Source organism: Rhinoderma darwinii, chromosome 5, assembly GCF_050947455.1.
Source record: "Rhinoderma darwinii isolate aRhiDar2 chromosome 5, aRhiDar2.hap1, whole genome shotgun sequence".
In the NCBI taxonomy this organism is placed as follows: domain Eukaryota; kingdom Metazoa; phylum Chordata; class Amphibia; order Anura; family Rhinodermatidae; genus Rhinoderma; species Rhinoderma darwinii.
Genome location: NC_134691.1, coordinates 137,703,244 through 137,719,751, shown reverse-complemented (window position 1 = coordinate 137,719,751; position 16,508 = coordinate 137,703,244). Strand labels below are relative to the sequence as shown.

The 16,508-nt window shown below is 40.7% G+C and overlaps 1 protein-coding gene across 3 annotated transcripts in view; it reads right to left on the bottom strand.

Annotated features, from left to right (window-relative positions):
- The window catches only part of GPLD1 (glycosylphosphatidylinositol specific phospholipase D1), an 83,635-nt gene that overhangs the window by 5,977 nt on the left and 61,150 nt on the right, over positions 1–16,508 (bottom strand). For all 3 annotated transcript variants that reach the window (XM_075826566.1, XM_075826567.1, XM_075826568.1), the window contains 5 exons: positions 5,810–5,903; positions 3,439–3,615; positions 1,324–1,481; positions 341–367; positions 218–268 (listed from right to left, as the gene is read on the bottom strand). In XM_075826566.1, the coding sequence (XP_075682681.1) occupies positions 218–268; positions 341–367; positions 1,324–1,481; positions 3,439–3,615; positions 5,810–5,903 (507 nt within the window). The remainder of the gene's footprint in view (positions 1–217; positions 269–340; positions 368–1,323; positions 1,482–3,438; positions 3,616–5,809; positions 5,904–16,508) is intronic.

Here is a 16,508-nt window from a genome sequence, read left to right as displayed (position 1 = left end):
AGCACAAACCCTTGCAAATATATATTTTGAAATGGTCTCAGAATTTTTTGACCTAAAGAACAAAGGATCAGTGTGAACAGACCGCTACATATATTTAGATAATTCAAGGTATCACATAAACAGTCAGTATGTTAGGAGTATAATACAATAGTTATGCATTAATAGATGTTTAGAGCATGGGGCACATGTTATATGAGCACAGTTTGGATTCACCTACCTTATGCTTAGATTTGATGGTTGTGACAGTATTTCCAAATCTTGACTTTTCCTGAAAAATGTATTTAGATTAACATACAGATTAAGATAAATCTTTACTGAGTACTAGAGTATTTAGACTTACTTCAGGAGAAACCAGTATGTATTGTGCCTGCAGGAAAAAGAAGATGGTTAGAACGGCGTACACTGTTATTCGTAGAATTAGCCTCCGGCTATTGCTGTATTTGCCACGGATTAATTCTTATCGGAAACAAATTCTCTTTAATCCTTTACAGACTGAATCTAGTAACATTACTAAACCGTGAGCTTTTCTTCTGACTATGTACACCTTTTGAACTTTTTTTTTTATTTTTTTTTTAGTTTATTTATTTTTTCTCTTCATGTCAGTGTTTGGTGCAACTTTCTAAATACATTTTTATTAAAAATTTATTTTTACTTTTTGAGACAAAGCTGCTTTGTGTTCTGTATACAGAGCAGCTGTATCTAGCACTGAATCCTGTATCTGTCAGGTCAGCGGGACTGACGGGCTCAGTGATGGGGTTCTTTTATTGGTACTTTTTTTTTTTTGATCTATGGGTTATACTGTTGAACTTCACTGTACTATGATAAATACAATACCAAATATTAATTTGTCTTTCTGTCCATGGTTTCTTATGAAAAGCAAAAATTAATAAGTGTAATGCCAAGGCGGTAAGGTCACTCATATGGTGATAAAGAGAGAAAGGTAAAGGAGTTGGCACCCACTGGATACAGACAGTTGTGCCACATGCACACGAATTGCTGGAGTAAATGAGTTCCCTGGATGATGGAGATGGCAGATATTTCTATCTACTTCTAGGAATAATTCTGCAATATTGCGCTGGAAATATTTTGTACATCTTTACTTACTGCTCCCATGACTGGGAAGAATGAATAGGACCTCTTATGTTACTTGTATTCGACTAGCAGTGACACTAGTGTGAACACAGGCATAACCGGTCATTAGACCCTCTATTTTAACTCTTTAGTAGAATAATTGAGATTACTGGTTATTGTTGCGAAGTGCGTGAAAATGTGCAGCAATACTGATTCAGAGTAAAATCATCAGCTATTTCATTATTCTCATACCCAGTCATCAGGACATGGTGAAAGCCATGACTTGCATCTTCCTGTTAGCAGTCCTGTAGAGGTGATATTTCCATTATAGATATACACTCGACCTGTCTGGGAACCAAACATTGAGGTAATGCCACCAGTCCTTAGAGGGGAGGTCACAATGATTTCATCTGCAAAGCAAATTAAGAAATAACATCTTCAAAATATTTCCATTCAAATTTAGTTCTATTGGTTCTACCAGTAAAGTGTATTTTCTGCATGATATTAAAAATCCCAAGTAGTTTTCCATTGTACTTCGTTAGGCGAGTGATTGGAAACAGCAGAGAATCTATATACACTATGGGGCGGCGGACCCTACTGAAGTATTGGGTAGACTTGCTTAAAAAGTTTGTGATTTTAAAATGAATGGGAAATTAAAGGTATACTTTAAATACACACAGATTTATTTAATGGGGTGTCCCTTAATGTTTGCCATACAACCAGAGGCGGACAGAGAGAGATCTGTGCTCCTGGGCATTAAATATCGTAGGCCTCTTACCATCTATTATAGCCATGATACACTTGGTTTAGGTTAACACCTTCCTACATTTGGGCCTACTATAACATTCTATTAGATGTCATCTAGCTTCAATCGGACATAATGGTACATTCCTGGTGATCACGCAGGCACAAAATCAGTGCCTGTGAGATCAGCGCGGGAAACTGACAGCCGGACTCCAACACTAATGGCCAGGATCAAAGAAACCTATGATCCTGGCCATTTAATACTTACGCCTGAATTCAGGCGACTAGTATACAGCTGCGTTACGGCTGTTAAAACAATGGCCGTCACACGGATGCATGTTTTTCAATGGGGCCGTTCACACAGCTGTTGTTTCAATGGACCGTGTAAAGGGTCCGTTGAAAAATAGAACATGTCCTGTTTTCTTCCATTATCACGGATCAATCGACTCGTCTATGGGGATCTGTGAAAACAAGACCCGCACAGGTCCAACTCGGACGTGCAAAACGGCAGTTTTTCACATCGGAGTTTGCACTCGTTCGTGTGAATCTGGACGTAAGATGACGTGCCGAGGGTGCATGTTAATGAGTCGGGAGGAATAGCTATCGGCTGAACAAGGCCACCTTTGCTGTAGTTGTTTTGGGTTTGCTTTTTTTTTTATCATGAAATACATTACAAAAACACATTAGTAATGGTCTCTTTTGTTGATAAAATGCGTCGGTACAGAGCAATCCTGTTTCAGCTATACAGAAGTAGTTATAGGTTACAGAGCTCATACACTTTACGTAAGTGCTGGTTTTATGTAATTAGACTTACGTTTATATTATACTTTATTTTCGTTTTTTGACATTTTAATATCTGTTTGCAGTCAGTCAAGGGGAATATTCTAGTTTTATATCCAGCATCTGAAAACACATACTGACCGAATACTTCTCACATTTGAAAGGTGGATACAATTATATCCGATGTAGGCTATCCCCTGAGCTAACCACTACTTTTACATTGTAGCAATCTATCCGGTCAAGAGGGAGATTTGTATTGCTGCTGATGTATTTAGCGTACAGAAAATTGCCTTGACAGGATACAACTATAGCAAACTCTCAGCTGTGACAAGTAAGGCTGGGTTCACACGTAGCATAAATACTGCATATTTTCCGCAATGGATTTCCTTGCAAAAAATCCACAGTGTATTATAGTAGCACCAAAGTTGATGATTTTTGAACAAATGTCATCCACCTGCTGCGTAAAAAACCCGCCGATAAAACCTTCATAGATTGGCCTGGGATTTTTTACGCAGCATGTGGATGAGATTTGTTCAAACCTCATCCACTTTGCTTAAACTGTAATACGCTGCAGAGTTAATGCAATGAAATCCGTTGCGGAAAATCCGTAGTATTTACGCTACGTGTGAACCCGGCCGAATAGGTCTGTATCAGTTTTCATCCAAGAATGTTCCTATTCCCTGATCGCAAACAGAGATCTTGAAATGGTGAGGAATTGAAATACAAAGTATACTATAGAGTTGGAGAACTTTTCATTCTACAATAATCTCATTTATTTGTCTAAAGCCAGAGAACTGCGTCAGTGACATTTGCTAGAAGAATATTTGACACTTCCAGTAATACCAAGACCATCTTCATCCAGGTCACTTAAGTGTAGAGTGGTTCCAAAGCGTGAAAACTCTGTGTCTCCCCTTAGTGTGCCGAGTGGTGCTGGATCAGTCTTTCCTTTCAGTTCATACACCGTTGCTGTGCCTGCGTGCTTCAGTACTCTCGGTATAAACACAACCTTGGGTGTTATGCCTGGAACAATGAAAAAAGAACCAAGGTTGATGCGAAGAAGACATCGTGTCATTTGTGCGACTTCTTCGTCCACTCTACTATTTGATGCAGTATTATTTGCACATGGTCCATGAATAACAGACAGCTGGATTTCCTAACCTACTAACAAGTTATGCAGGTGTTTGGGTCCAAGTAAAACATGATCTATATATTCAGAGGTGGATTTTTATTGCAGAATCACACCAGTGTAGGAAGATCTGATTTTTCTTCTGCTATTTCTCTAAATCTGGGTTTACAAAAATTTCTCCCCAGTCCGGCCAATACCAATATCTGTAAGATCAGTGTGAGTTGGCTATTTATACACAGATATGTTGTTATGCTAGAAGCAATCCCCATCTTCCATATCTTTTTTGATTTTTGGAAAATAAAACCTATAAGGCTTTGTTCACACAGTGCAGATTTGCTGCAGATTTTGCATGCATTTTTTTTAAGCCAAAACCAGAATTGAATCCAGTAAAGTAGACTTATAAGGCCTCATGCACACGACCATGCATTTATGGCCATCTACTATCCGTAATTGCGAATAGTATAAAACACATGCTAACCTATGGCCAACTGTGGTTTCCACGGTCCGTGCATTGCCCGGAGCCTGGACCGCAAAAAATATAGGACAAGTCAACATACGGTCCGCAATTGTGCGGTCTTATGTCTGTACGGTCTGTGATTGCGGACGGCCCGCAGATGACCCCTGCCCGTCCATGCCGTAATCACGGACCGTGCACACCGCTACAGCCATGAGCATTGTGGTTTGGTTCTGTTCCTGGATTTGGCTAAAAATACATGCAAAATCTGCACTGTGTGAACAAGACCTATAGGTGCAATTACCTGGGGTAGATTTTGTTGCACAATTGTCTTCAGTTCTATTTATCTGGATAGAGCTTGCAGAAATCCATGCACCTGCTGCAGAAACATCCACATTCAGATAAATGGAATGGATTTTCAGTCCCAGAAATGTCTGCAACAAAATCTGCCGCATGTGTGACTCCACCCCAGTGGAGTTGTCTTTTTTTTATGTTGTTTACACGCTACAATCATGGTTAAAATGGTGTTTGGCAGATAGCAATTTTTAAGCAGGTCCAGATCAGCTTTCTGGCAGTTGAGACATATTTCAATCTGATCAATTGGTTATTAGTTGTAAAATTATTAGATGCTCAATTCTTGCCCAAGCCCTATGCCATATACCTGCATTATTTTCATCTGAAGGTATGTTCACACGGCTTACTTTTCGGCATATTTTGTAGCGTAGAACACTGGTATTACGCTCTAAAATACACTTGAAATATACCTGGAAATAGTTCCACATTGATTGCAGTGGTAAATATACGGTGTTGTTCATATGAGGCATATTTTTATGCTGCTGAATTCAAACACCACCTCGCAAAAAAAAGAAGTGACATATCACTTTATGATGCATTTTTTAGGCTGATTTTCCATTGACACTACAAAGAAACGTTTAGAAAATACGCTCCCAAAAAACAAAAACTCTTTGAACATGAGTTCGAAAGACGCCTAGATTCAGGGGTTGTTTTCTCTTGAAATCAGTATTTTTCTGCCTCAAACATAAGCCATGTGAACATAGCCTGACTCGTCTCCCTATCTTTGGTGTGTGGCAATGTATAGGCAGGCAGGCAGGCAGGCAGGCTTTCTATTCAATAATCAGGGAAAGCTGGGTGAGAATCCTGTGGGAGCTGTTATTGTGGCCATATTTTTTGTCACCATACTTATTGAAACAGGTGTAACTAAGAAACGAGTGGAAATTTTTTTTAACAGATTTTCAGGAGGAAGTCCCATCACAGCGTGATCTCGCGAGATCACGCTGTGCAGTGAAACAAACTGGGCATGAATGAAGAGAAGTGTATGACGCTGATTGGTCAGCGTCATACACTTTTCTATACAACGCCCACTTGGTGAAAAGACCAAAAACGCCCAGTTGGGCATTTAGAACAAATTTGCATAAAACTAAAAATGATCAGAACTTGGTAAAAAAAAACATTTTTAAAAAAAGAAAAAAACTATCTACATTAAAGCGCCTATTAGATTAGGTAGGAGATAGGGCAGTTATAAACTGGTGACAGGGCCTCTTTAAGTAGCACGTATTCCGTTTTCCGGAAATATGCAGTGAAACCTACTGAAAGTACTAGAATGATTTACATACTTTGTGTGGGTGCACCTATCATCAGAACTCGCTTGCTTTCTCCATTCACAGCCAGAGTCCCACTTGCAAATGATGAGCCCATCTTACTCTGGTCCTACAAAACATTAGCTATTTAATGTTAATATAAAGACCTTTTTTTAAAAATCTGGAACAAAAAATTAGGACATATAATTGATTTCCACATCACCCCTTAGAGATTTTAATAGATGTTAATATCGCTGGCGGGGACTGGAAGTCTAGTGGCATAGGCTTCCTCCATGACGACACGACTCTTTGTCATGTGACCGGCCCCGCTCTACTCTATGTAATCGCTGTAGCAGTAGTACAGTCTCCTGATCAGTGTGACCGGAACGTATATTAGCGAGTGTACTCACATAATTCTGTGAGTGCACTGCTAATACTTTTCAGTCCCCAAATAACCCCTTTAAGCTTCTAAGGCTTTTTCTCTTGACAAGTATGAAACCACAGCTGTTAGGGCAGATTCACACGAGCGTTGCGTTTTTGCGCGCGCAAACAACGCGGCGTTTTGCGAGCGCAAAAAACATTTGACAGCTGCGTGTGTCATGCGTGTCTGATGCGCGGCTGCGTGATTTTCGCGCAGCCGGCATCATAGAGATGAGGCTTGTCGACGCCCGTCACTGTCCAAGGTGCTGAAAGAGCTAAATCTTTCAGCACCCTCGACAGTGAATGCCGAACACAACAGCGAAAAACCTGTAAAAAAAAAAGATAAAGTTCCTACTTACCGAGAACTTCCCGGCCGTTGCCTTGGTGACGCGTCCTTGGTGACGCGCCTCTCTTGACATCGGGCCCCACCTCCCTGGATGACGCGGCAGTCCAAGTGACCGCTGCAGCCTGTGATTGGCTGCAGCCTGTGCTTGGCCTGTGATTGGCTGGAGCTGTCACTTGAACTGAAGTGTCTTCCCGGGAGGTCGGACTGCAGGAAGGAGACAGGAGTAATCGGTAAGTTAGAACTTTGGTTTTTTTTACAGGTTCATGTATTTTGGGATCTCAAGTCACTGTCCATGGTGCTGAAGTTTAACTCTTTCAGCACCATGCACAGTGAATCTCTCCCGACGTCGCGGACCGGAAATTTTTTTGCCGGGTTCGGCCAAAACGAGTTTGGCTGAACCCGGTGAAGTTTGCCTCGGTTGTCGGGGTTCGCTCCTCGCAAAGACACTCCGTTTGGATGCTTGGAAACAGAAAAGCACGTGGTGCTTTTCTGTTTCCATTCATCCTTTTGACAGCTGTTGCGCAAACACGCAGTTCGCACGGAAGAGCTTCCGTGCGACCTGCCTGGTTTTCACGCACCCATTGACTTCAATGGGTGCGTGATGCGTGAAATACGCAGAGTTATTGAACCTGTCGCATATTTTGCGCAGCGAACAAACGCTGCGCAAAATACACGGACTGTGTGTACTGCCCCATAGACTTCTATAGGGCATTGCGTGCCGCGCGAAAACCACGCGGTCTACACGCTGCCAAATCACGCTCGTGTGAATCCCCCCTAAGGCAGTGGAGCAAATAGAACGGTGCCCATACACGTTACAAAATTACGGCAGCCACTATGTGTACAGGCCCCCTCACTGGGAGATTGGGGATCAAGTCAATATATCTGGTTATAAGGAAATTGTAAGCTAAATTGAAGATTTTAATTAACTTGGCCATTAAGCCTGAACAGCTGGGTAGAAACATGCATTTTTAACAAGGTGTTAATGCGATCGTGTGCCGTGTGGCAAAATTACACTTGATATAACTCAAATTGCTGCAGTTCTGAAATGCTGTTATTGCAAAACGCAGCAATTCACAATAAAACGCATACTGTTTTTCCACGCGGTTTTTGCCTTCGCGGCACTCTACTGCAGCATATGAACCCATCCTAACTTGCAGCTTTTTACAAAGGAAACTCTTCCCATCTTTGGGATTCCCATCCTGAATAACAAAAAAAACTATTGAAAACTTTATTTAAAACCCGGCCATACATTACAGGTACAACTCAATGGTTGCATGCTTTCTTTCCAGATGCCAACTTATGTTCATTGGTAATGACTGACAGTAAAATGACCATTATATCTGGAAACTGATATGCTAGATGGTGAGTAGAACTAAGTTCCGGGCAATGAGCTGTGGTTACCCAGTTTAGATGTATCACCAACTTTAATGCAACTCTTACTCAAAATGCTCAACTCTATTTCCTTTAAGGACACTGCTCTCTGTTGGTTTTCTTCCTACCTCTCTGGCCGCTCGTTCAGTGTATCATTTGCTACCGTGTTTCCCCGAAAGTAAGACAGTGTCTTACTTTCTTTTTATCCCCAAAAGCCCCACTATGTCTTACTTTCGGGGTATGTCTTATATTGGAAAAAAATAGTCGAATTATTTTTTTATTTTTTTTCACAAACTTTATTTAACTGTTTTACATTTTTTTTTTTAGTCCCACCAGGGGACTTCACTATGCGATGTGCCGATCGCATATATAATGCTTTGGTATAGTTAGTATACCGAAGCATTATTGCCTGTCAGTGTAAAACTGACAGGCAACCTATTAGGTCATGCCTCCGGCATCGCCTAACAGGCAGATGCTGAAGGCAGACCTGGGGGTCTTTGTTAGACCCCCGGCTGTCATGGAAACCCGACGGCGACCCGCGATTTGTTTGCGGGGGCGCCGATCGGGTGACAGAGGGAGCTCCCCCCTCTGTCAAACACATTAAATGCCGCTGTCACTATTGACAGCGGCATTTAATGGGTTAAACTGCCGGAATCGGCGCGCGCTTCGATTCCGGCAGTTGCAGCAGGAGCCAGGCTGTGTATAACAGCCGTGCTCCTGCCGCTGATCGCGTGGGTACAGTCTCAGTACCCGCGCCATCACAGGACGGATATATCCGTCCTCCTGCGCGAACTAGCAGCTGCTGAGGACGGATATATCCGTCCTTCGGCGTTAAGGAGTTAATACTGTGTGCATTACCGTATTTTAAGCAGGAGGCGGCATTGACAAGTGCAGGGGACGGCGCGGTGACGTATGGAGAGGGGGGCGGCGCGGAAGTGGGCAGGAGGCGGCAATACCCCCGTGTTTCCCCGAAAGTAAGACATATGTCTTACTTTCGGGGTACGGCTTATATTAGCCGACCCCCCTGAAACCCCCGATACGTCTTACAATCGGGGGTGTCTTACTATCGGGGAAACACGGTAGTACTACTTCCGCTTGTTGTTGGGGATGCTCAGGGATCAGTCCTAGGTCCGCTACTCTTTTCTCTCTACAAAACCCCTATTGGACAAATCATCAGAGTTGGCTTCCAGTACCATCTCTACGCTGAGGACACCCAATTATATTCCTCTTCCCATGATATTCCCCTGCTCTGATCCAAAACACTGATGATTGTCTATCTGCTGTCTCTAACATCATGTCCTCTCTCTATTTAAAACTAAGCTTCTTGTGTTCTCACCATCTACTACCCTACCTAAACCGGATGTCTCCATCTCAGTGTGTGGGACTACCATAACTCCTAGGCAGCACGCCCGCTGTCTTGGGGTTACTTTTAAATAAGATCTTTCCTTTACTCCTCACATTTAATCATTTGCAGGCTCCTGTCACCTTCACCTCCAGAATCCGCCTTTTTCTTACTGTGGTAACGGCCAAAACTCTCATTGTTGCTCTGATTCACTCTCGTCTTGACTACTGTAACTCATTACTAATCGGTCTTCTACTCACTAAACTCTCCCCTCTTCAATCTATCCTGAATGTAGCAGGCTTATCTTTCTGACCAACCGCTACACCAACACCTGTACCCTGTGCCAGTCATTGCACTGGTTGCCCATTCCCATTAGAATAAAATGTAAACTTATTACTCTCATCCAATGGCGGATCATCATTAGGGTGTTTTGGGTGGCCACCCAGGGCCCAAGGTGAATCGCGTCAGAAACCGTGACAAAACTGCATTGTGTATGTCCTACAAAAGGGCCTTAAGACATAAGGTCACATGACTTTATCTCTGAACTCTAGTTACTGTTTAGAGACCTGCTGGTCACATGACCGCAGGTCCTAGAACAGCAGCAAGACTCCATAGAGGAGACTAAGGTGAGCTGCTCGGTAAGTATAAGGGGATGGATTTTTAGGGGGTCTGTGGTCTTAGTTTCTGGGGTCTGTATTTAGGGGGTCTGTGTTAGTTTAAGGTGTCTGTATTTAGGGGGTCTTGTCTGGCGTCTATCAGTTTAAGGGGTCTGGGGTCTTTATTAGTTTATGGGGTCTGTATTTAGGGGGCCTGGTCTGGGGTTTGTATTAGTTTAGGGGTCTTTATTTAGGGGTCTGTATTTATTTAGGGTGCTTATTCTGGGGTCTGTATTTGCTTAGGGAGGGTCTGGTCTGGGGTATGTATGTATTCTAGGATCTAGTCTGGGGTCCAAATTTATTAGTCTGAGTAAAAGGGGTTGCCCAGGCACGTGGATAGGTCATCAGTATAAAAAAACGGTCCGTGCCTGGACAACCCATTTAATGTATAGGCCTTGGTGTCTGAATTTGTGTGTTTCTATAGAGGCTGGAAATGGCTGCAGAAGTGAGGGGCAAAGATGTCTCATCAGTAGATGTCCCCATAATGGTCTGCATCAGATCGAGAAGACTAAAGAACGACTTTTGGATTTATAGAGGATCTGTCCCCTCTCCTGACATGTCTGTTGTAGGAAATCCTTGTTATCCACATAAAGTCTTTGTGTACCCAGGACTAATAGACAAATGCGTGTTATCATTCCCATTGTCTAGAGGATGTGTCCTTACACAGTGTGATACAGTCAGCGATGTTTGGAGACTGTATGGACACAGCCCTTTGACAAGGGGAATCGGAACACCCATTTGTTAATGCTCGCACAGAAAGGTGGTGTTCACTATAGAAAGTCCACCATCCAGCAGCACCAGCCAAAATATGGGTGGAAGCACGTCTCAGGAGCCCGATCACAGCTCCTATTCTTCTATAGTCTATAAGAGACAGCACTCCAATTAGTAGTGAAAAAATAGCTTTTTTATTAGCCCTTGTGCGACGTTTCGGCTCTTTACATGGAGCCTTTTTCAAGCATACAGTCAGTGTAAAAACATGTGCAATATATGGAGACCAGACAATTGATCTCATTAGCAAGTGATTAACATAAAATCTAAAAATCGACTAAAAAACAGTCATAGTTTTTCAAAGAAAATATATAAAAACACGTGTCAAAAGGCACATAGTAATCCTCACAACAATTGGGACCACCATGTACTTAGCAATATAAGTGCTGATTAGTGTACACAATAATAAATATTTACAGGTGCAGACAATACACAGTAAATGAAAAACATTAGCCATGTGCTTACCTTGGGTCCATGTGTCCGAGCGCATTTCCGGCACCTTAAAAATGAGCGGCGCTTATCTATGACAAATATTTATGGAGCTGAAACGCTATTTCGCGCATGCGCATAACATCTTTTTGCTGCCAGCCGCGGCCATCTTTGTACAGGAGTGACGATTTATAACGATTGTATAACTTTGAACAGTGCAGACGTAATTGAATGTTTTGAACAGCGCAAACTAAATTAAATTTGACTACCTAGTTAAAGCCATATCAGAATGTTAACAGCCTACTAGATAATCAAATTTGGAATATAAGGCTACCTAAATAACTGACAATATAAGATATTAAGCGCTATTCAGCGCATGCGTGTAAGGTTTATGAGGCCAACAGTGGCCATTTTGGTAAAGGAAACTCGGACAAAGTGTACTATGACACACTCAATAGTCCAAGTATATTTATATAGTTAAAATACTTTATATATATATATATATATATATATATATATATATATATATATATATATATATAAAGGTAATGATCATCTAATTAGTTAATGTTAGTTTTGCCTTTTTGAGAAAAATAAAAAAGATTAATATTTCTTTAGAGGAAAATGCAGAAAAAACGCTGTTCAAACGCACTGTGTGTATACTGTCAAAAAGCAATAGCCCATTGATCTGAAAATTAGACACAAAGATTCAAAGAATTTGTTTATCCAACACATCCTTGTAGCAAATAATTGTAAAATATATATTTTTGAAGACAAGCGCATCTGATATAGTTTACAAGGTAAAGAATACTAATGGACATAATTTTGCATCCCAGAACTATAGATCCAAGGCAAAACACGGTAAGTACTTGATATATTCTTTATCAATGATCTGAAAAATTTAGTTTACGCAGTTTTTACACTAATTCATATACACAGAAGGTATATGACCATCGCATCCCCCCAGTGGGCAAGCAAGTCTCTAAACTACACCATATGTAACAAAGTCAACATTGAGACCAATGGGCTTTAATGTTTGTAATCTCTCTAGCCACTGAAGTTCTTTATATTTAAGTAATTTAATACGGTTCCCTCCCCTACGTGGAAAAGGTACATGATCTATCAAATAAACTTGTATATCTCTTTCCGTATGTCCAGCTTCCGTATAGTGCTTAGATACAGGGAGATCCAAACGTTATTTCCGGAAAATATACCGGTGTTGATTTAACCGTATTTAAAATTCAAGGGAAGTTTCTCCAACATACAGGAGGTGACAAGGACACTCCAAAATGTATACAACATGGTCAGATATACAATTTAAATAAAACCTTATGTCATATGCTCGTTTGGTCTGGGGATGAATAAATTTTGATCCTTCATGTATCAGAGGACAGTTAATACAGTTGAGGCAAGGGTAACAACCTGTATTACTTTTGGTAAAGTAGGTTTGTCTATTAATTCTACCAGGACCTATGTCAGAATGTACTAGTCTATCCTGTAAATTGGGTGATCTACGGTATGAAAATAACGGATTATTCTTAATCTAGGAATGTGTGGTAAACTGTGTCTCAACATGGGCCAATATTTTAATATAATTTTATTAATACTATCACTGTTCTCAGCAAAGGTACTAACAAAGGGTATACGGGCGGGCAATAACCCTCGTGTTTTAGACTTTAAAAGTGTATCCCTCTGTGTAAGCTCCACCTTCAACCTTTGATGTTTGAGAGACATTGTTGGGTAGCCCCTACGAAGAAATTTGTTCTCAATATTCTGGAGTGCCATCAAGTTTACTCTCTACACTAGTAATTCGTTTGACACGAATAAATTGACTAGTAGGGAGACTTTTTATCATAGAACGTGGATGGTTACTATTAAACGTTAACAAATTATTCCTATCTGTCGTTTTAACAAAAAGTTCAGTGGTCAGATTCCCCTCATGAATGTTGATTAATACATCGAGGAATTGAATGGATGTGTCTGAACTAACCAGGGTGAATTTGACCGTGGGGTCAATAGTATTGAGAAAATCATGAAAAAGTTGCAGTTCACTAACGTTACCCGTCCAAATGGGGAAGACGTCGTCATTGTATCGCCACCACCTCAGAACATGGCTGAAGTGGTGGGACACATAGACGAATGTCTCCTCAAGATATCTCATATATGTATTCGCGTACGTGGGGGCCATATTGGACCCCATCGCCGTACCCTGGATTTGAACATAAAAATCATCGCAAAACAAAAAGTAATTATCAGTCAAGATAATATGTAATAGATCAAGAAAGAATTGTTGAGCCACTGTAGTATATCTAGTGTCCCGTAAATATGTACCCATAGCCTGTATCAATTTGTCATGTGTAATTGACGTGTACAAACTCACAACATCAAATGATGCGAGTATAACCTGTTGTTCCTTGGGTATATGCACTGATTTAAGTTTATTCAAGAAATCTGATGTATCCTGAATATAAGAAAAAGCTTCTGTCGAAAAAACCCTCAATATCCTGTCTAAAAAAAATAGCTATATGGCTGGAGATAGAGTCTGTACCAGAGACTATAGGTCGCCCAGGTGGATTAGTCAAAGACTTGTGTATTTTAGGTAACGTGTACAGTACTGGTGTCCTAGGGTTTTCTATAATTAAATATTCAGATGTTTTCTTGTTAATAATACCATCTTGTAAAGCCTTGTCTATGATGTTTTGTATGCGTCTCATAATTTGAACTTTAGGATCACAGGTTAAATTTTTATAGACAGTAGTATCACTCAACTGTCTAAAATTCTCATTTTCATATTGGGTCGTGTCCATGACGACCACAGCACCACCCTTGCCAGCGTGTTTAATGGTGATGTGGTCATCATGGACAAGAGCCTGCAATGCAGCAACATCATCCCTAGTCATATTAGGCTGTTTGAAAGGAATGTTTATACTGATCTTTTTAAGCTGCTCAACATCCCTCTTAACAACAGAAATGAAGGCATCAAGTGCTGGAACATAATTATTTGGCATAAAATTACTTTTGTAGTACAATTTTATATCATCTAGACATATTTCCGAATTTCTTACCCTGGTAGCAGGAATTTGTTCAGCGAACCAACATTTCAATTTTATAGATCGAAAAAAATTGCTCAGATCACTGTCCAACTGGATCCAGTCCGTATGGGACGATGGACAAAATGAAAGTCCTTTATTAAGGACCGATGTTTCCTCAGGACTCAGATTTCTAGATGAGATATTGATCACTAAGTCCTCTTCCTCTGTATAGCTCCTCGTGTCGTCGGTGGTTGTGGTCTCATGGTTCTGGCTCCTCTTTGATCGCTGGTGTCTCCTCCCACCTCTCCTGGTGGGTTTGGAACCAATGTAGGGGTTCCTAAAAAAAGGTGAAGATGGTCTATCCATGACGTGTTGTTTTGATTCCTGAGGTCTCCTTCGTTTCTTTGTGTCATATAATTGACCCAAATTTTTACGCGATTGCATCTTACTACATTAGGGGCATATCATAAGTCTAAGATGATCCCCAGGGGATTGAGGTCTACCCTCAAACCTAATCTATTTTCACAAAGTGATCTTTATTGTAATTGGCTACAACAGCTATCAAACTAATTTTCTCTTGATGTAATTTTGTTGAATATAGAGTATCTCAAACAAGAGATTACCACGGTTACAAAATCAATGGAAGATGCTGACCGCACATTGATCTCCTAATTGGAATGATGATCAACGTGGTAAAAATTCGGGTCAATTATATGACACAAAGATACGAAGGAGACCTCAGGAATCAAAATAACACGTCATGGATAGATCATCTTCACCTTTTTTAGGAACCCCTACATTGGTTCCAAACCCACCAGGAGGGGTGGGAGGAGACACCAGCGATCAAAGAGGAGCCAGAACCATGAGACCACAACCACCGATGACACGAGGAGCTATACAGAGGAAGAGGACTTGGTGATCAATATCTCATCTAGAAATCTGAGTCCTGAGGAAACATCAGTCCTTAATAAAGGACTTTCATTTTGTCCATCGTCCCATACGGACTGGATCCAGTTGGACAGTGATCGGAGCAATTTTTTTTCAATCTATATAATTGAAATGTTGGTTTGCTGAACAAATACCTGCTACCAGGGTAAGAAATTCGGAAATATGTCTGAATGATATAAAATTGTACTACAAAAGTAATTTTATGCCAAATAATGATGTTCCAGCACTTGATGCCTTCATTTCTGTTGTTAAGAGGGATGTTGAGCAGCTTAAAAAGATCAGTATAAACATTCCTTTCAAACAGCCTAATATGACTAGGGATGATGTTGCTGCATTGCAGGATCTTGTCCATGATGACCACATCACCATTAAACCCGCTGACAAGGGTGGTGCTGTGGTCGTCATGGACACGACCCAATATGAAAATGAGATTATTAGACAGTTGAGTGATACTACTGTCTATAAAAAATTAACCTGTGATCCTAAATTTCAAATTATGAGACGCATACAAAACATCATAGACAAGGCTTTACAAGATGGTATTATTGACAAAAAAACATCTGAATATTTAATTAGAGAAAACCCTAGGACACCAGTACTGTACACATTACCTAAAATACACAAGTCTTTGACTAATCCACCTGGGCGACCTATAGTATCGGGTACAGACTCTATCTCCAGCCATATAGCTATTTTTTTAGACAGGATATTGAGGGTTTTTTCGACAGAAGCTTTTTCTTATATTCAGGACACATCAGATTTCTTGAATAAACTTAAATCAGTGCATATACCCAAGGAACAACAGGTTATACTCACATCATTTGATGTTGTGAGTTTGTACACGTCAATTATACATGAAAAATGGATACAGGCTATGGGTACATATTTACGGGACACTAGATATACTACAGTGGCTCAACAATTCTTTCTTGATCTATTACATATTATCTTGACTGATAATTACTTTTTGTTTCGCGATGATTTTTATATTCAAATCCAGGGTACGGCGATGGGGTCCAATGTGGCCCCCACGTACGCAAATACATATATGAGATATCTTGAGAAGACGTTCGTCTATGTGTCCCACCACTTCAGCCATGTTCTGAGGTGGTGGTGATACATTGACGACGTCTTCCTCATTTGGACGGGTAACGTTAGTGAACTGCAACTTTTTCATGATTTTCTCAATACTATTGACCCCACGGTCAAATTCACTCTGGTTAGCTCAGACACATCTATTCAACTCCTCGATGTATTAATCAACATTCATGAGGGGAATCTGACCACTGAACGTTTTGTTAAAACGACAGATAGGAATAATTTGTTAACGTTTAATAGTAACCATCCACGTTCTATGATAAAAAGTCTCCCTACTAGTCAATTTATTTGTGTCAAACGAATTACTAGTTGTAGAGAGTAAACT